Raw genomic sequence first — 19,814 nt, forward strand, 5'->3', positions numbered from 1 at the left:
TGCTGTCCCTCCCCCAGCTAGCACCTCCCACCTGCTGTCCCTCCCCCAAGCTAGCACCTCCCACGTGCTGTCCCTCCCACCTGCTGTCCCTCCCCCAGCTAGCACCTCCCATCTGCTGTCCCTCCCTCCAGCTAGCACCTCCCACCTGCTGTCCCTCCCACCTGCCATCCCTCCCACCTGCTGTCCCTCCCCCAGCTAGCACCTCCCACCTGCTATCCCTCCCACCTGCTGTCCCTCCCCCAGCTAGCACCTCCCACCTGCTATCCCTCCCACCTGCTGTCCCTCTCCCAGCTAGCACCTCCCACCTGCTGCCCCTCCCCCCAGCTAGCACCTCCCACCTGCTGTCCCTCCCACCCTCTGTCCCTCCCCCCAGCCAGCACCTCCCACCTGCTGTCCCTCCATGCTGCCGCTGCTCTCCATGCCAGGAGGGAGGCAGGCCCTCAGACACTCCACAGCCCAACACTGGCTCACCTTTGGGGGTGCTGTGGACAGGGCCCCGAGCTGAGTCCCATTTGTCCTCAGCGCCCACCCCATCATCCTCGCTGTCTGACGAGTGCGAGGAGGCGTAGGAGCTGCTCTGCTCATCCGGGGACAGCTCGCTATCGGAGTCTGAATCGTGGCCTACAGGGCGGACAGGAGGGACGCAGGCTCAGGCCAAGGGCAGAGGGGGGCCAGCTGGGCCCCAGGCACAGGGGAGCAATCGTCTCCCTCTTGGCCTTCTGACTGGGATGCGGCCGCAGACTCCTCTCTGAGGCTGGACGTCCAGGGACCGAGAGGCCCGTGGGCCGGACGAGAGCCGACAAGGAGCTCCCCACCATGGCCCCCCGGGAGGGAGATGCCCAGGTGGATGGGGGATCACCTTCCAGGGGACACATACCGTGGTGCTTCTTGGTGTTCCTGGGGACAAAGGACGAATCTGGCTCCCCATGGCCACCCCGTGCTGGCCCAGAGGACACGCTGAGTTTCTGGCCCCCTTCGTCCCTAGAGAGGGTAGGATGGGGGGCTCAGCACCATCACTCAAGGGGTTGCATGACATGACCACCCAACATCACCAGGCACCGCTGGAATGTGCCAAGACGGCCCCACGGGGCTCTGGAAGGTTTGCTGCCACGAAAGACTCCCAGAGCACATGGGGAACCACACATCAGCCAGAACAGCAGGGCACACGGTTCGGGCCTCCCCAGCTGGCTTGGCAGCCCGCATTCACCTGAGAGCCGGGCCTCCCCCCTCCCTGGGGACGAGCGAGGGCGCCCGGCTCCAGCCTGACCTGACGGTGCTGTCCAGCGAGGCAGTGGACTCGCCCAGGGCCGTGCGGAACATGTTGGGCTCCTCGCTGTACGTGTGGTTGCAGTTGAGGGAGCGCTGCGGGAGGGGGCATGGTTATTGCCGGAGCAGAGGCCCCTGGGGTGCACAGGACGGCTCTGTCCCCACAGCAAGCCCCGGTGCCAGCACCCTGACTGAGCCCCTGCCCGGCACAGAGCCCAGGGGCCTCGTGGCGGCCGAGAGGAGAGCAGCCCCAGCCCCCACGGTGGTCCGAGGACGGCTTCCTGCCCACAGCCACGGCTTCTGGTCAGGGGTCCTAGCCTGTCGCCGCCCTGTCCTCTGCGACCCTGAACAATGGGGCTGTGACGAGGACAGACCCCATCTGGTGAACGCTGCTCTCTTCCCAGGATATCAGGAATGATATCAGGCTCGATGCCACTCTCCAAGGGGGGCTCTCTGATGCCTGGGTCCCAGAGACTGGGCGGCTGCGTCGAATGCTTGGTCTAGAAACCCACACGGCCCCCCCGGCCATGGGGGTCCCCCAGCACCGCCTACCGTCAGCAGGGTGGCCCTCGTGGTGGCCGAGTCATCCGGGTGCAGCTTCTTCCCGGAGAGCACCCCCTTCAGGTGCTTCCGGACCTCCCTGTTGAGCACGCAGTGGAATAGGAGGACGAAGAGACCCTGGAGGGAAGGGCGGCCGGTCAGGGCAGGGACCGGCAGTCAGGAAAGCAGCCAAGGTCCTGTGGCGGCCAGACGGCACGCCCGCCTGCCCGAGAAGGCACAGAGCGGCGCCACCGACACGTGCCGCTGAGCGCCCGGGGCCCGCCTGGGTACCCCCTCCCCGGGGCCTCTGCTTGCCCGGGGGAGCGGGGGCAGGGCAGCCAGCACGCCAGGGGCCAGGAGGGCTCGTCCCCGGCCACAGCCCTCGGGCCATCTGCGTCCCCAACGTGACATCACTGGCTGGGAAGACCCTTGGGGTGAACTGTAAGTGGCCAACACCGTCCCTGTGGACACGAGTGGGATGTACTCTGCCCCGCAGAGGGAGGATGAGCCCTGGCACCGGCTGAACAAAGGACGGTGTCCTGGGGGTCCCCGGGAAGGCCCTGGACAGAGCTGTGCTTGGGACCCCAGGTTCCTTGTCGGAGGCAGGACCGCGTGCGGAGAGGCGTCACTGGAACCCCCAGCACGCTACGGCCACACTGTGACAGCCCCGCCGAGGCCCCGTCTGTCCTCGGACCCTGGGTCCAGGATCTCCCCCGGGCCTTTCGGACAGGAGGTAGCACAAGTGACCCAGGACCTCACCAAGGCCGGCCCCAGCTGGGACAGCTGCCCACCTGCAAGCCGCTGAAGACCGCGAAGAGGTAGTGGAAGGCCAGCGAGTCGCTGTTCACGGCCAGCAGCCCCAGCAGCCAGGTGGCGCTGATGAGCCCCAGTAGGAGGAAGGCGGTCCGGAGCAGGGAGCTGGCGGAGGGGCGCAGGGGCGGGAGTGACTCTGGGCCCCCCCTCCCCTGCACCCGCCCCCGCCGTCCAGCCACTTATCGACCCCCCCTCCCTTCCTGCCCAACACTTTTTTAAGCGCCTAGATAACTCTCCACTCCTGTGGCCACAACATCACCGTCACCACCAACCCAGAAAGTTCCAGCCCCCTGCGCCCCAACACCCTGCCTGACTCCACTCTGCTGCATCCAAGCAGCTCAGCACCTCCCTCCCCCCGGCTGTCATCGCCCCCTCCTCCTCTATATCCGTCTGTTAACAGGCCTTGGCGAGGAGGACAGAGCCCAAGCCTGCTCCCTTCAGCGACTCTACCACCGAATGCTGCAGAGCCTACACCCTACCACCTCTGGGGGTCCCGGCGTCCCTCTCCCTGCCCCAGGTCTCCCTGTGCCCAGCCCCCTCCCTCTCCTCCACATGCCTCGGTGCTCTGGCCTCTCCCCACTGCGGCCTGCCGATGCGTCTGTGTGGCTGTCACCTCCCCAGTGGCTGAGCTGGGGGGTGGCCAAGGGCCTGGCCACGGGGTGACAGGCACTTTCAGGTGGCTCTGGCGGGTGTGCAAACCCACACTGGGGGTCCCACCCGCCCGTCAGCGTTGGCACCAACTTACACGACTCCTTTCCTTTCATAATAATGGTGCTTTCTTTGGCAGGAGACCTTTGCAGACAGGACAAAAATGACTGTGTTGACCTGAAAAACATTTTTAAAAACCAAAGTCAGGTGGCCGGCTCGTCAGTATCGCCACAACAGATCTGAAGACCAAACGCTTCTGAGGGTCTTCGTCCGTGTCTCGAGGTGTGGCTGGAACGAGGCCTCACGCACCCTGCCTGCCCGCAGGGACCCTCCTGAGGGCTGGACGCTGAGCTGCCTCACGGTGGATGAGGACGCAGACGTGGAACGATCCGCAGGTCCAAGGGCGAGGCCCCAGCACCATGAGATCAGCTCTTCCTGCCCAACAGGCCGCTCTGAAGAGCCAAGGATCCCGCCGGCCCCCAAAACCCCTCCCAGCCCACGCACCCAGCTTCGCACATCCCCAAGAATCGTGGGCTCTGCAAAAACTCCTGGACTCACAATGATAACCGTTCCAATGGGCCCGGCGAAGCTCCAGATCAGGGTGTCTCGAAGGGACAGCCAGCAGAAGTCAGGGTTTCCATAGCCCTGGGGGTCCAGGCCCACCGCGAGTCCTGGACGACAGGGAGGGACGTGAGGGCCACGACCCAGGAGAGGCCCCTCCTGAGGGCCAGCCTGGGCGGCGCGTGGCCACAAGGGACATTCCCAGGCCTGCGCACACACACGCTCCACGTACGGACCTCACGTACCCCGCACACACACCACACACAAACCACACGTACCACACACGCTACATACAGACCACACACACACCACACACACACGACAGTTACACACATGCCACACTCCCCACACGTTTACCACACATACACACACGCCGTATGCAGACCACACACACACACACACACACACACACCCCACATACAGAACACACACACAGAACATACAACCACACACAGACAGAACACACACAGACAGAACACACGCACACACGTGAACGTGCACACACACACACCCACGCGCCAGGCAGACGCGGAGTTTTCATCCGTTAGGTGCCACGGACAGAACCCCGAGCAGACCCGCAGCCAGCTCTCCAGGAGCCCACGCCACACCTCACAGGAGACGCACCCCCCCAGCGGGCACTGAACCATCACGCTCATGTGCACAGACGCAAGTGCAGGGCAGGGCCTCCTCTGCCGGGGGCCGGTCACGCTGGGTACCAAAGACAGAGGAGGCCAGAGAGCTCGTCCGCCCGGGCCCAGGGGTGCGGGCTAAGCTGACGTGGGCTTCTGTGTGGGCAGTGTCACGTGGACTCCCCAAGCGGTGGTCAGCTCCCGGCCCAAGCCACCCCCCCAGGGCTGCTCCTCCAGTCCTCACCCGTGATGATGGCCGGGATGCCCCAGCCCACGACGTAGTAGAACCTCATGGGCCCAGTGTCGATGTTGCGCACTTCGGTCAGCATTCGGTAGACGTGCAGGCCCTCCACGAAGGTCCAGGCAAAGGTACTCATGTAGACGTAGTGCAGGAGGATGGCGATCACCGTGCACAGGAACTGTGAGGACGCGGAGGGCAGGGAGCTCGGCTCAGCGCCAGGCCCGCGGGAACCCATACCCGCTGCACCAGAGGCCGAGGGCAGATGGGCACAGGGTGGGGAGGGAAGGGACCAATCAGACCACTTTGCAAACGCGAGGGTATGCACGTCTGGGAAAGGAAATCGAGTTAGCTGGTTCTTTCTATGTGATTCACCCAGGAAGAGCTGGGCACTGAGCCACGGTGTCTCAGGCTCCCAAAGTGGAACAGAGGATGGGGAGTGAGGCACCTGGGGGCCTCGGGGACCCCCTCCCCAACCCCAGAGCAGTGCCTGGAGTGAATGCAGACACAGGGCAAGGGTAGGCAGAGCCTCTAATGTTTTCATTAGAAGCTGGGAACTTGTATTTTCATGTCATGGCTCCAAATTCTTACCTATAGGCATTTAAAGTTGAAAGAAATAGTATGAAGGCAGCCTGCTCAGGCTGCGGGCCTCAGGCTGTGGTGCTGGCCTCCACCCGCCACCCAGGACCCCTGTGTGGGTGTCTGCAGGGTCCCACAGGTGTGGCCAGAGGAGGGGGAGGCCTCACGCTTCATGACCTTGCCATCAAATAAGTTCCTCCTGTCTGCCCCAAGTTAACAGAGCCTCCTACTTCCCGCCAAAAGCAGAACAGGGAGGAGAGTATTTGCTCTGTTCCCGTCCTCAGCGGGGCAGGGCTGCACCGTGTGGCCAAGTGCTCGGGAGAGAAAACCAACTTGCACAGGGCAGCGCAGGGCCAGCATCCCGCCCTCTCCAGGCCTTGGGGAGCCAGCCCTGTGTCCCTGAGAACGGGACGAAGCGGTGTCAGGGAGGGGCTGGGGACATGGTGTGGTCACAGGGAGTCCAGCCTCTGCGGCCATGAGTGGGAATCCAGCGTGAGGTGCTCCAGGCCAGACCTCGAGGAGCGCTGTGCCTTGGCCCAGAGCAGCCTCACGTGGGGCCTGCTGGCAGGGGCTGCGCTGGCCAGGGCTCCCCAGGCTGCCCAGCTGGGAGATGTGAGCGGCGCCCCTGCAAGGTCCTAAAAGGCGGGGCACGCTCTGAGGAGCAGGGAAGGAAGAGAGGCCTCAGGCCCTGCCCCTCCTGGCCCCACCCCACGCCTAACCACCCCCACATCGAGGCCCCGCCCCGGCCACACCACATCCAGGCCCCGCCCCCGGCCACACCCACATCCAGGCCCCATCCCTCCTGGCCATACCCCACCCAGGCACCGCCCCTCCTGGCCACACCCATATCCAGCCCCCGCCCCCCGCCCCCACCCCCTATTCCTGACCACCCACCCATACACACCCAGGCCCCTCCCCTCTGGGGGTCACACCCCACTCCCGGCCACACTCACATCCAGGCCCCCTCCAGACCACACCCCCACTCTTGACCCCACCCATATCCAGCCACTGCCCCTCCTGGCCCCACCCCCACATCCAGGCCCCACCCCTCCTGGTCACACCCCACTCCTGGCCTGCTCCTCCTGGCCCCACCCCACTCTTAGGCCCCGCCCCTCCCAGTCACACCCCAAACCTAGGCCCTGACCCCACAGCTACCCCTCCACCAGGCCACACCCCACAGGCTCGCCCCATTCCTGAGACATTCTGTCCAATCCTGGCTGCCGTCCCATCAGCACAACCTCCCAGGGTCTCAGTGTCCCTACCCAGGATAACCCCCACCCCACCCAACAGACACAGGAGTAGAAGACACAGGGCCACCACCCTGACCCACACTGGAGGCCGTTCTGCTCGGTGTCAGGCCGGTGCACCTGGCGGGGAGCTGACCAGAGCACGGGCTGGCGGGAACCATAAGGGACACCTGCTGCCATGCCAGCCCGCACAGGCCGGGTTCTCCCCAGAAACAAACCCCCCGAGACGAGGGAGGAAGCTCCCGCACTGACATTTGCCAAATACAGGACCAAACAGTCACTCGAGCAGAAGACAAGACAGCATCTTACATATGACTGGACACCCTGTCCTCTGCTTCTGACTCCACAGTCGGGAGACGGGAGGTCTACCCTTGGCGATGAGCAGAGCCGTCAGCCCGGGTGCCAAGGGCGAGCCTGGGGCTCGGGGAGCCCCACACCGTACACCCCAGGGTCCCCCGCTTGCAAAGCACGGTGGGCGTAGACGAGGGAGAACAGTGAGGAGGCTGGCTGGCTTGCCGCCTTCAATCATGTGAAAAGTAAACCCACAAAACCACCTTTTGAAAAAAAAGAAGTGTTAGAGATACACTTTAAAATTTAATGGGGCCGTACGTGTACAGATTTTTGCACTAGATGTACTACCTTTTCCAGAAACAGAACAAAGACAAAAAGCGAATGCATAATAAATCATTTCAACCTGCCAGTAATCTGGGAGATGAAAAACCTCGCCCAGAGATGGGATTGTGAGTTTACAGAAAACCCATAAAATGCAGGCGAGGTGCCAAGTCCCTAGAATTACGTGCGGCCGGCATTCCTTCTCTTCGTGCTCACCGGTGCGCGGCAGGCTGGAAAGCAGCAGATGAGTCAGCGCCTGAAAGAAGCGGACAGCCTCTCTGCCTTTCACACTCGGTATGTAGCTGCAAGGAGCGGCTTGCCTCTGCTGAGACCACTCAAGGGCCCTCTTGGAGGCTTTTGAAATGAGTCATGTGGCTTCCCACAGAGAGCCTCACCTGTCTGATGCGCTGATAAGGACACGCAGGGAGAGGTGCACCTGCCTGGCTGGATGCACAGAAACTGCTGCAGGGCCCCACATGGTGATGGCCCCTCTCCCGTCCCCCGCCGGCCCAGCGCCGCGGGGAGCACCCCGGAGGGCAGCAAGGAGGTTTGCCCTTGTGGGTGTCCTCTGCCAGGCCTGGTGCTCCCCAAGTCATGGCTGAGAAGCCCCTGAGGCCATCAGGGCACCCTGCCTCTACCTACCCCCTTCCTCCAGAGGAGGTTTGGCCACCCCAGAGGGTCTCAAGGGGGTCCCGCCGCTTGCAACAAACGAGGAGGAAGAGCTCAAGTATGCCAGGGGCCCTGACCAGCTGGCCAGAACATTCCCTCTTTGTCCTTTTGTGCCACTTCCTCTCCTAGGGCTGACCCATTCCCACAGACACTCTTCACGGGAGATGTGAAGGTGCCTCCCCGTGCACATCTGCCCTCAGCCTCCCACGGCTTGGCCAGCCACACCCAGACCAGCCACCCTGTCTCAGTCTTCATCTCACTTTGTGGCATCCTCACCTACTCGTCCCCCTTCTGGAGACCTAAGGCACCCCTCCTCCTCCCTCCATGCCCACTTAGCCCTGACTCCTGTCCGTCTCCTCATGCCCGCTGCCCTGACTCCGGTTCTAGGCCTCGCCTCCATCCAGCGGACCTATGAAGATAGCACCCTGCCTGCTCTTCTGACCTCCGGGCATCTTCCTAACATGCAGACCGGTCATGGCTCTCCGTGGTACAGCGCTGCCTGCAAAAGGAACGTGGCCCTGCCTGGTGTGGCCCCTCGGGCCCTGGGGGACCAGATTCCCCAACCTGTCCTGACTTATCCTGGAGCCCTCCCACTGGATGGTCAGTCCTTCCCTAACCAGGCAAGCTCCCCCACCTGCCACCATGGCACCATTTTGGCACGTGACACTCAAGAACTGCCATGTGTGTCCGTGTCAGGAACGGGGGCTCCATGGGTGGGGATGGGGGGGCCTCCTGGATCTGGGTCTTGGGTAGATGGAACGTAGTGACAATCAGCAGGTCCTCGCTGCATGAGGATGGGAGGAAACGACAGCTCTGTCAACAGCACTTGGTGGCCGTATTGGAATGGCCCACCAAGAGCCCATTGCTCACCTTGGGAGAGATCGGGACTATGTGAGTAACCTTCGGACTTCACGGAGTCCCTACATACGCACATGTGCTGGCCAGCTGCCTACAGGGTCCCCATGTTGTGATGGACGCATAAGGGAACCCACACGGAGAGAACCCACACGGAGGGAACCGTGTGCCTCGGGCAGTCCCTCATTCTCACCGGTCCGGGCGCCTCACGGGGAGGGATTCAGGGAGCCCAAGCCTCGGGCACAGAGCCCGCACCTCCAGCCCTGCCCCCTCCCCACCAGGGGCAGCCAGCTGGGACCCTTGTGTTTTGCACATCCCCACCGTAAACATGTTAAATCACTTTGCCACCAGGCAGGCACAGCGGAAGCCACAGACCTCCCAGCTTCCCGGTGCGCTTCTCTTGTACCCGTCCCATCGGCTGTGCCACCACGTCCCCTCCAAGGCTGCTCCCTACCCCACGCCCCAGGGACCCTTCCCCGGCCAGCAGCCGCCCTCCCTCCCTCCTTCCTTCCCTAGATGCGGCAGGGGCTCAGATCTCTGGCCTCCTGCAGAAACTCCGCAGCAGCAGGTCACCTCTAGTCCTCGCCTCCCTCAAGCCCACCCCACTTCACGTCTCCACTGCGGTCACCCCCGTCGCTCCTCTGTAAGTTACACTTTAGATACAACGCGCTGCCTCCGCCCCCGAGAGAGGTCTGACGGTCTGCGCGCGCACCCCCGGGGCGGCGGCAGAGGGACCTCACCGGGTTTCCCGTCTGCGTGATCCCGATCACGAACACCAGCTGGGAGAAGAAGAGCGCCCCGATGAGGTTCTTGTGGATGCCGTGCAGGTTGGAGCGCAGCGTCCGCACCAGCGCGAGGAGGATGAAGGCCACCAGCAGGGCGGCCAGCGACAAGGACACGGCGGCGTAGGTGACAATCTTCAGGGGCAGGACCTCTCCGTGCTGCGGGCAGGGGGGCGGGTAAGGCAGGAGGACGTGAGGACTTGCTCTGATGGGGCTTTTGCACAATGAAAGCATGTTAAGGTTGAGCTTACTATGGGCAGAACCGACATGACTGTGACACGGTTCTCAGGCTGCCAAAAACCAAGAACAAACTCCAAATGAATTATTGGGGGGTTAAAAAGAAAGTTCTGGAGAGGGATGGTGGCTGCACCACACTGAATGGCGTGTCCACTGACACGTGGCTGGGGTGGTGAATCTGTGTTCTGTATATTTTGTCCCAATAAAAAAAATGTAAAAAAACCTCACACATAGATGCTACCATCCAGGAGATGCTGAGCCTGTGTGCCCCAAATTCGGAGCCGGGAGGGACTCGCACACACACTCTCAGCACACAGAAGGCAGATGGGCCACAGCCGCATGGGGCTGCTGCCGTCCCCTGTGCTTTTGCAAAACAGGACAGCTGTCCAGGACCCCGCGGAGCCTTGCCACTTAGGAAGCGACCTAAGCTCCGGCTCTCCGGGAACCCCCAGAAAGCGTTGTTTGGAATTCAGCGACTCGCATGGGATTGTGAGCAGGGCTACCGGGGAAAGGCTGGGAGCCAGGAGGGGAGGCTGAGGGCTCAGGGCTCCCTCCCGCTGCACTCCCGCGGCCCAGAGGCTGCCTCCTGCTGTTGGACGAGGCCCCTGGGCAGGGAGTGGTGAGCCCTCTTCCAGTTGGACTTCTCCCTGAACTTCAGCTTCCTCCACCTGTCCCCGGCACCGCCCAGCTCCCTGGCTAGGGGACGAACCCCAATCCCGCCCCACTAATAACTAACCCCCTGTAGGTCAGGACCTGGGGCAACCGGCTCAAAAGTGCCCCCTGCCCACGGGAGCTTTGCGATCAGGGGAAGGACCAAGGGCACACCCTTTCCTCTTGTCACCCTGGCTGCCAGCAGCAGCAACTCGGGGCTGTCACCCTCCCAACAGTGTGACAGAAACCTGCATACCAGAGAGCTTTTGGGAGGGACCATGGCCTGGCCTCCTGGGACACATCCCAGGCCTGAAAAAAATGTGCCAGGTGAGGCCCCCCCAGGCGTCGGTTCTGGCTCCCAGACACCACATCCGCACCCGTCTGAGCCCAGGCTGACTTCGCTGCCTGCCCGCTGGGGGCCCACTGCCCTGTCTGCCCTACTCACCTGCGGGCTCACAGAGGCTGGCTCGCATTCCCAGGCCCGGGAAAATGCCAGAGGTTAAACATTAGCTGGCCTCGGTGGCTCCCGACCGAGCCCCCTCTTTTGTGTCTCTGGGCCAGTGTGTGTGGTGTTAATGGGTGACACTCCCTTTGTCCCGGCCAGCCGGCTCTGTTCTCCCTTAAAATTTAAAGCAGGGTAGACACAGCACCATCTAACAGAACACCGGGAATCCTGCTTTGAAGTGAGGCTTCTCCAGGGCTTTCTTTTCGGGCTGAGGCTCGGGGTCTGCCACCAGGGTTTTTAATTTACAACCCAGCCTCTTAGAACGCTGTTTCCAAGGAGTTTTGGTCTGGAAATCCTGGCAGATTCTGGCCAACCCTCCTGAACACGGGTTTTAATCGTGGATTCGGTCTGTGGAGGGGGCAAGTTTGGGGCCAGGCTAACTTCCCAAAGGGACTCATCCCTGGACACACTTGCTGGGAGGGCAGGGCTGCCCGCGGGGCCCGCGCCCACCTCGCGTCTGGAGACGTCCATGAGCACGGCAAAGCTGGCCATGTGACTGCACTGACAGGAGACGTGGGTCCGGTTCCGGGACAGCAGCTCGCAGCCCTTGGCCGACCAGCCTCCTGTTCCCCCGACGCTACGGGGAAAAGACAGCCGTGAGAGGACCCCTTCCACCAGTGGGTCTCTGAGGCCCCACCGCCGTCCCCAAGCCCAGCGCCACTGTCGCCCGCTATGAGGACAACAGCCCTCAGGACCCTGTGGACAGTCTCCCTTCCCTTTCGTGGCTGGGGAGGGCCCTAGAGCAACCCTCTGAAGTTCACGGTTTCTGTGTCATCTCGCAGTAAAACTTAAACGGGGATGTCTCAGGCCGACTGCATCCCCCTTTTGTCATCTTGCAGTAAAACTTAAACGGGGATGTCTCAGGCCGACAGCATCCCCCTTTTGTCATCTTGCAGTAAAACTTAAACGGGGATGTCTCAGGCCGACGGCATCCCCCTTTTGTCATCTCGCAGTAAAACTTAAACGGGGATGTCTCAGGCCGACCGCATCCCCCTTTTGTCAGAAGCACTCGGTTGCTAACGTGGTTGCTTTGTACTTCAGTCTTCTTTTGAGTCTAGGTGTTTCAAGAAATAATACCTCACATTCATTCTGCACTTTCATCTTCAGATTGCACCATGTTTTATGGCAAATGCCTGGAAGCAGGGCCCAATTATGACTTCCTTTACACTGATGGGAAGCCCCAAATGACAAGCTGCTTACGGGCGTGTCTCGGGCTCAGGGAGAGCCCTGCCCTCCCAGACTCTGGGAAAATCAAGTAACTTCTCTCTGATCCTTAGTTTACTCATCTGTAAAATGGGATGTGAAGGCTCATACGTGTCTGCCAAGAGCTCTAAGATCTGGGGACGATAGGCACCGAGGAAGCAGGGAGGATAATTAGGCAACAGCTAATTGCTGGGATCCACTCAAGTGCCCATGAGAGACAGCCGCGCCTCACACACGCCAAACAGCCCTTCACACCTCCCTCGCGGTGAAAGTGGGTCCTTCTCTCTCTCTTTTGTAAGCCAGTGTCTATTATCCTGCAGACACAACACTGCTTGCTCATTAACTAGAATTTGGAAAATAAAGGAGCTGCACGATCTCTGGCCGGCCAAGCCTGCTTCCCAGCGTGAGGCCCCTGCAGCCGGGCTTCCGCACGCTCCCCTGGGCGTCCAGCACAGCCCGTAGCTGGAACCCCACTTGGCGGACACCCACTCAATCGTATGAAGCACGACGTGAGGGAACGTCTGCGTTGCCCAGAAAGAAACTCCCAGATGCACAGAATTCCATCCTAGCTTCAAGCAGGGGCAGCGGGCACGGGCTCAGAGGGGGAAAACCGCCCCAGCAACTGCTGGGTTGATCTCACGGGTGGGTGGCTGAGGCCAGGGGCCCCTGTTTGTTAAAGCAACCCCCCCACACACATCTGGGACCTGCTGCTGCCGGTGGAAGGGCCCCTGGGCCTGAGCGTCTGGGTGATACCTCGTGTGCATGCTGAACAAGCTCTGCCTCATCTGATGGGAGAACGGGCACGTGTCAGCCGCTGCATCACGGAGTCCTGCCAGTGCCCAGCCCGATGTCTGTGTTGACCTTCTCGAGGGTTCTATGAGCGCCCGTACACGTGTGTGCATGCCTGTTATCCTAGCCATGTATCCCCGTACACGTGTGTGCCCACGTGTGCGAGTCTGCTTCCCTAGCTGTGTATCCCCGTACACGTGTGTGCCCACGTGTGCGAGTCTGCTTCCCTAGCCGTGTATCCCCGTACACGTGTGTGCCCACGTGTGCGAGTCTGCTTCCCTAGCTGTATATACCTGTACACGTACTGCCCACGTGTGCATGTGTGTACACAGATGTGCACGTGTTCACATGTAACCATGTGTAGGGGACTCGGACACCCCCAGGACGAGCCTCCTGCCCCACGAGGGGCCGGAAGGGAGCAACAGACCACAAAAGGACGCCCCATGAGACACTGTGCCAACAGAGTGTTGGGGACTGCAGCAAGGACCCCCCACACAAGCGCAGAGCTCCAGGGGCGGGGGGACGGCCCCTCACCCCGGGCGTCACCCTTACTTGATGGAGTGGTTCCAGAACACGCAGACGGGCTTGGTGCGCTCCTCGGTCTCCAGCAGGACGTGCTCCACCAGGACGGGCCTCTCCAGGGGGCTGGGGAGGGCAGCCCCCTCGCTGTACACCGCGGCGCTCACCACCGGCGTGTTGATGACCGGCCGGTTAGGCAGCCTGGGGCGGAGAAGCGAGAACGGGGACAGGCGCGCTTAGAAGACACGGCTCTCAAGGCCGGGCGCCGCCGCCGGGAGCACGCCGCGCACACGTCTCTCCGGCAGGCCCGGAGCCCAGCCGCTGCTCCCGAGGAGCGCCCCGGCCATGCGGCGGTTCCATGGCTGCCGGCACCGGTCACCTCCGCGCCAAAGGCGGACTTCGGAAATTTAAAAGGAAGAGAAGGAAGGCAGGTGCGCGCAGGTGTCGCCGCCGGTCACATACAGCCGCGGAAAGCCTGGAAGCCACTGGAGGGTACAGGAAACACAGCTCGCGGCCGAATCGCATGCAGCCGCGAAGGAGGAACTTGAAGACCACAGGCCCAGGGACGGGTGTGGAAAGGGACTCGCAGGTTGACCAGTGAAGCCCCGGTGGGCGCCCACCTCTGCTGGGGCCACGCAGCCCGAGGGCAGCTCTCGTTTCTCCGGCCAGTGCTGACCTGGCAGCTAGTGGGGCCGCCGGCCGCCCGAGGCACACAGATGTGGGACAGGTGTGGGGGGCGGCCCCTCAGCGCGGGAATGACACCGCTGGGCCCCATGCGGTGACAGGGCCTATGGAGGCCGAGCGGGGCGTGTGCTGGGGAGGGGGCAGCCGGCAGCAACACCAGGGAAGGGCCCGCCTGGACGCCCAGGACCTTCCAAGGGAGCTCTCAGGGAGGTGGTCTGCGGCCGTGGGCCTGGCTCCCGGGGAACACCCTCACACGGATGCTCGGGCGCTGGAGGCTGTGACCTGGGAAAGCCCCTCGGAATGCTCTGGAAACACGCCTTACCGGAGGCTGCGGCGGTCGGGGTCATAGTGCTCAGGCAGGAGCTGCCCCAGCATCCGGTAGATGATGACGAGGGTGACGGCGAACCGGCCGGGCTCGTCGGGGTGCCTCTTCTGCCTCCTGAACGGGGCCTCCCTCTCGGCGCTGGGCTCCGGGCGCGCCGTCTGTGGGGCGGCCTTCCGACCGGCCGGCCTCACCGTGGGGCTCTCTGCAACGCAAGCAGAGCGTGAGCAAGGGGCCTGCGTTCCCAGCAATCCGCTTCCTACGGGAACAAGTGCCTCCTGAAATCACAGATGCTCTGTGGGGCCCCGACAGATTAAACACGGAGCCCCTACGTGACCGCAGCATAGGGGCTTCCAGAGGCTGGGGGCGGGGATGGGGCACAGACTGTCAGTCCTGGGGACGATGGTGGGGGTGCCGCGCAACCCTGTGGACGGACCTAACGTTACTGAACTCCGCCCCAGAGTGGTCAGGATGGTGCCGCTTAGGCGCATCTCGGCACGATTCGGGGAAAAGCAACAGCTGTTAGGGGCTGACCGGCCAATTCCAACACCCCAGGCAGCACGCAGGAGGGACAGGGGACTGCTCGAGTGGGTTTGTGCCCCGTGTTTCGATCCCATGTGAATCATGGATTTGAAGTTGTATGCGCCCTAGGGATGCAAGAAGCTGGGTACGGCCCTCATAAATACGTCAGTACACATATTTTGGGGTGTAGAGGCTTACACTATCTTGCCACTGACTGGGGTTGGAACCTTCCCCAGTCCCTGTGTCCACACAGGGTCACAGGACGGGGTATCAGTCCTCCCCGTCCCACCAGCAGAGGGACACTCTCCTCCGATGCCCTGTTAACCTGGCCACACTCGCCCACGTTCTCAAGAACCAACAAAATGCTCGAGAAATGCTTGCCCAAAAGTCACCTCTGCAAATACCCAGACCACTTGGCGCCGAGCACGGGTTGCTGAGCTCGGGCTCCAGGGAGGGCTGAGCCCTGAGGGCCGGGGGTTCTGGGAGGGGCAGGGCCCGGGAGACGAGCCTGCGGAGGGGCTGTGAGGTGCGGTGGGGGCGGGGGTCATCTCTGCCCCCCGTGCAGGGGCCACCGCACACTGAAAGGCCCCAGCTCAGAACAGCTCACCGGTCCCGGCAAAATGCCATGTGACCAACTGGTGTCTTCCCCTCTGAGGCGGGCACGCGCACCTTCAATGTCCTCCTGACCCTGCTCAGGGTTGACCGATGACTGGTCAACAACACTGCTCAGCCACACTCAGGCCGGTCAGCGAGCCGCCCCCAGCTTCTCCTCTGGGGGGAGGCAGTGCAGGCTGTGGGCTTTCCTGCGTGACAGGGCCAGGTGCCGCCCCAGGCCGGGCAACCCTGCCCGGGCCTCCGCTCGTGGGCCAGACGCCACCCAAGGGCTCAGACGTGACCTGGACGGAAGCAACTATCTCCACACAGCAAGGACATTTACGGGTTCTTCGCTCCTGGACGACCCCACAGAGTGGGGGCCAAATAAGGTGCTGACTCAGTCCCCCCGGGGCCTGCCACCTCTCATCTGCTTGCTCTGGAAGCAGGAGATGGTCTGACTCCCAGCGGTCGCTCGCCAGGGCTCCTCCTCCAGCAGGGCCACCTACTCCAGGCAGCCCACAAGCTTGCCTGCCATGTGATGAGTCAGGCATTTGGGGAAATTGGAGGGGGAGGGGGTCACCGAAGGCCGGGGGCTGAGTCTTCGCATCAGTAAAAGAACGGGCGGGGTTTACCCCGTGGTGATACTTCTAGCTAACTGACAAGTTGAATGAAGCACCATGTACAGGGCCGAGGGAAGCACCAGAAGCTTCTCTCATGGGATCTTCTAAAGCAAACGAGACTCCAGTGTGTCCATTCCTGGTGCCTCGGGCTCAGAGACAGAGGACCCAGGGGTCAGTTCAGAAGCAGAAGCACGGACAATGTCAGGATAAGAGGCAACGTTTGCAGGGCCGCACATACATCATTGCTGACAGCAGCTGTGAACACGGCTGAATGTGCTGGAAACCCAGATCGGCCCCAAATCACAGTTTGAAAGACGGGGTCCCAGTGGATCCCACATCGGAGTAAAATCCTCTTTAAAAGGTTCTGAATAATAATGCCACATGGCTGACAAAACTAACTTACTAAAAATGTTTCAAATTTTAAATTGTCCATTATAGAATTTTACGTTTTCAAGTCCCCATTATCTTGAGATGTTTTCAGTAGCTGGAGTGGATCTGTGAAAAATATACTTTAAGAAATTACAGGGGCGCCTGGGTGGCTCAGTCGTTAAGCGTCTGCCTTCAGCTCAGGTCATGATCCCAGGGTCCTGGGATCGAGCCCCGCATCGGGCTCCCTGCTCAGCGGGGAGTCTGCTTCTCCCTCTCCCCCCTCCTCGTGCTCTCTCTCTCGCTCTCTCTCTTTCTCAAATAAATAAATAAAATCTTAAAAAAAAAGAAAATTCCAAATGTTTAAGCCATTTGGTAATATAATGCTAACCCAGGACTGAAGAACCGGCTTGTTTTCGGGGTTGGGGGTGGATTCTCAAACTTTACCCACACACAGAGACAGCCTCCCCCCGCCCAGTGGGGAGACTAGCGCACATGTGATTTAAGCGCTCTCTCGTTCGTCATGCCACGAGTCAGCCAAGTTCCCGCAAGAAATGCCCCAGCACAGCGGTGGGGTCTGACGTCAGCTAACGCCCCGTGGCTGGCCCTGTTTTCAGGGCACGCATGCGACGTGCACCCACACAACACGCTCTGCTACTAAGAACCATGTTGTTTCTTCTTACAGGACCCTCGGAGGGCCCCCCGCCCCCCTGACCGGTGGGGCTCCCAAGGGCAGCCGTGCCGTTATGGGGCTTCACCTTTGCGCTCGGGTGGTTTGAAGAAGTCAGCCGAGAAGAACACCGAGGACTCCAACTCCTTGGGGAACTCGTCGCGAATGTCCTCGAATCGCGGCACCCTGGCTCCCGTGAAGTTGAACGTGTCGAAGATGTCGACGGCCAGAACTGTGGGGACAGGTCCCCCTTGTCATCCATCCCCCAGCTCCTCCCACCGAGAGCCTCCTCCATCGGCACCACCGTGTCCAAACCGACCACAGCCACCGCCCTGACCGACGACACCCTTCCTAACGGAACCGACTTCTACTTTGCCGCACTCCCGGGACCCGCCGAGAGTCACACGGCGCAAGCGCTGAGCATGAAGTGAGACATCACGGCGGCATTGGGGACGGTCCGGCCGGGGTATGAGAGAGAGAAGGCCAGACAAGCAGTAACCCACTCCCTGTCCGGCAGAGCAGAGCCCGAGCAGACACTCGGACTGACCCAAGGGGCTCCTGACTCCTGCTGGTTCTTGGAGGCTTCGGGCACCCACCTCTGTTGGCGCTGACCGCCACTGCTCTGAGGGGCCTGGTGACGGAGAGGCCAACAGTCACCCCTGCATGCCCCAGGGTCACCCCCCAAAGTCCTCCCACTGAGCTGACTGGTTCAACACCCCCCCAGTAGGAAGGGTGCCCACAAGCTGCCTATACGGGCAAGGGCCGGGCTCCCACCCCAAGCTGCTGGGTGGTCGGGGATGGGTGAGAGCCCTGGAGCCAGGGACAGGACACGGGAGGACAGACGGGGCACCCGGGGCAGGATGGATGCTCCCAGTCACAGAGCTTCAGGGACAACACCAGAGAGGCTGTGGGCAGAGGCCGGCAGGACACTTGGAACCGCCTGAATGCTCCAGAAGGGCCTGGGGTGCACGCTGCACCATGTCCGAGTCCTGTCCAGCCCTGAGGCCAGCTCCACAGGCCCTCCTCCAGGACAGGAGCAGGAACGCCCAGCACGCTCATCCTTCTTTCCTGTCCCCAGTGATGACGGGGCCCTGAGCCCACCTCCACCCTGGCACAGGGCAGGCCCAGTCGGGGGCTCCAGAAGGGCCCAGGCGCAGACTGCCCGAACATCTCTGGCCTGCATGGGAGGCCGCAGGGGTCACGTGAGGGCCACCACTTCTAGGTTATGGCTCGGGCCCCTCTGGTGATGGGTATGCATGAAGCAATCGCCCAGTGCTGCCTGAGCATCCCCCACCTGGGTGCCTAATAGACATTTGCAAGAGGAGAAAGCGAGGGCCCTCACCTGTAGGAGGGGCCCACCCCGAGCCAGGTACTTGGCCGGCTCTGTCTGGATGGGTGGGGTAGGGGCTGGTTCTACCATCTGGGGCTTTCTCCCCTTGAAGGAACCTGATCCTTTAAACTCCTGGACCTCAGGGTGGCACCTCCTGGGCACTGGGGGTGACTTGGTTCACAAGGTATCTGCTCTGTTTGATCTTCAGCCCCTGACTCAGGGTCCCCCTGCCGCCCAGGTCCCTTGTCCTTCCCTGGGGTCTGCACCTCTTCCAGTGAGCCTGGAGGGCTGGACCTGCAGCCAGACCCCAGGCCTGCTCCCCTGGACAGTCTCACAGCCATGGCCTGAGAGGCCTGCAGACCTCCGAGGGTGAGCCAGCAGCTCTTCCTCTGATCTGCCCCCGATTCTCTGGGCCTGGGAGTGATGTGTGGGTTTCCTTGGTTCAGCTCTGAAAGGCTGGACAAGGAGGGTCCTGTCTCCCTATTTGCAGACAAGGAACCAGAGGCCAGAGCTGGTGACCCTCTCCTAAAGACGGCCCAGCAGGGGCCACCCCCCAGACAGGCCCCGGGGGTCCGGCCCCCCCAGCCAGCCGGCCCGCGGCCCTTACTCATGTTGGCCGTGACGATGACGAAGGGCCTCAGGTAGGTCCTCCGCACGTTGCGCACCACGTTGCTGAAGTAGGCCTCGAAGCCCCTCAGCAGCTGCACCGCACCCCCCTCGCTCCGCTGGATCTGCTCCCACGCAGCCTGCGTGTCCGGGGCCAGGAGCGCACTGCCCGTGCGGACGATGTCCTGCTCAGACAGACGGACAGACAGGCGGCGCTCAGCGGGTGAGTGAGGCCGGCCCGAGGAGGCTGAGCCAACGCGGCAGGGGGCGCACCAGGCCCCGAGACGTGGCTGGGCAGGGTCAGACAGGGGGCCAGGTCCTTGGTGGCAGGCACGCGTCAGGGAGGGGCTCTGCTGGGGGGTCGCCACGTACACTCGAGACGCAAAGGGCAGAAGGCACGTGGAGGGCCCTTGGTTACATCAGAACCCCAACCCCACTGCCGCCCCCCCGCTGAGCAGGTAGGGACTCAGCCCAAGGACACACTGCGGGCTACCCTGTGGTGACATGCCTGACCCCCCAACCCACACGTCTCAGAGTGTATGGGAACTGGGCTACTGGCAGGGGCTCCAACATGGAAACCAGGACGGGAACGTCTGTTTGCAAAGAATCCAAAATGGCAACAAACTCCATCGGCCCAAACTCAGGCCTGGATGGAAATGCAATCAAGGGGACTCTGCCTCGGTGTGGATGGAGAGGTTCCCTGGGGGTCTGTGTGGATGGAGGGGTTTCCTGGGGGTCTGTGTGGATGGAGGGGTTT

The 19,814-nt window shown here is 62.2% G+C and overlaps 1 protein-coding gene across 1 annotated transcript in view; it reads right to left on the bottom strand.

Annotated features, from left to right (window-relative positions):
• Window positions 1–19,814, bottom strand: part of CELSR1 (cadherin EGF LAG seven-pass G-type receptor 1) — a 141,813-nt gene that overhangs the window by 3,002 nt on the left and 118,997 nt on the right. The window contains exons 19-32 of the mRNA XM_032416464.1: window positions 19,059–19,242; window positions 17,210–17,353; window positions 14,350–14,554; window positions 13,377–13,544; window positions 11,283–11,409; window positions 9,398–9,598; window positions 4,702–4,876; window positions 3,826–3,938; window positions 3,365–3,444; window positions 2,598–2,724; window positions 1,819–1,944; window positions 1,268–1,362; window positions 878–981; window positions 472–621 (exon numbers count right to left, since the gene is read on the bottom strand). Of these exons, the coding sequence (XP_032272355.1) occupies window positions 472–621; window positions 878–981; window positions 1,268–1,362; window positions 1,819–1,944; window positions 2,598–2,724; window positions 3,365–3,444; window positions 3,826–3,938; window positions 4,702–4,876; window positions 9,398–9,598; window positions 11,283–11,409; window positions 13,377–13,544; window positions 14,350–14,554; window positions 17,210–17,353; window positions 19,059–19,242 (1,999 nt within the window). The remainder of the gene's footprint in view (window positions 1–471; window positions 622–877; window positions 982–1,267; window positions 1,363–1,818; window positions 1,945–2,597; window positions 2,725–3,364; window positions 3,445–3,825; window positions 3,939–4,701; window positions 4,877–9,397; window positions 9,599–11,282; window positions 11,410–13,376; window positions 13,545–14,349; window positions 14,555–17,209; window positions 17,354–19,058; window positions 19,243–19,814) is intronic.

This window comes from Phoca vitulina, unplaced genomic scaffold (genome assembly GCF_004348235.1).
Source record: "Phoca vitulina isolate PV1807 unplaced genomic scaffold, GSC_HSeal_1.0 scaffold19, whole genome shotgun sequence".
In the NCBI taxonomy this organism is placed as follows: domain Eukaryota; kingdom Metazoa; phylum Chordata; class Mammalia; order Carnivora; family Phocidae; genus Phoca; species Phoca vitulina.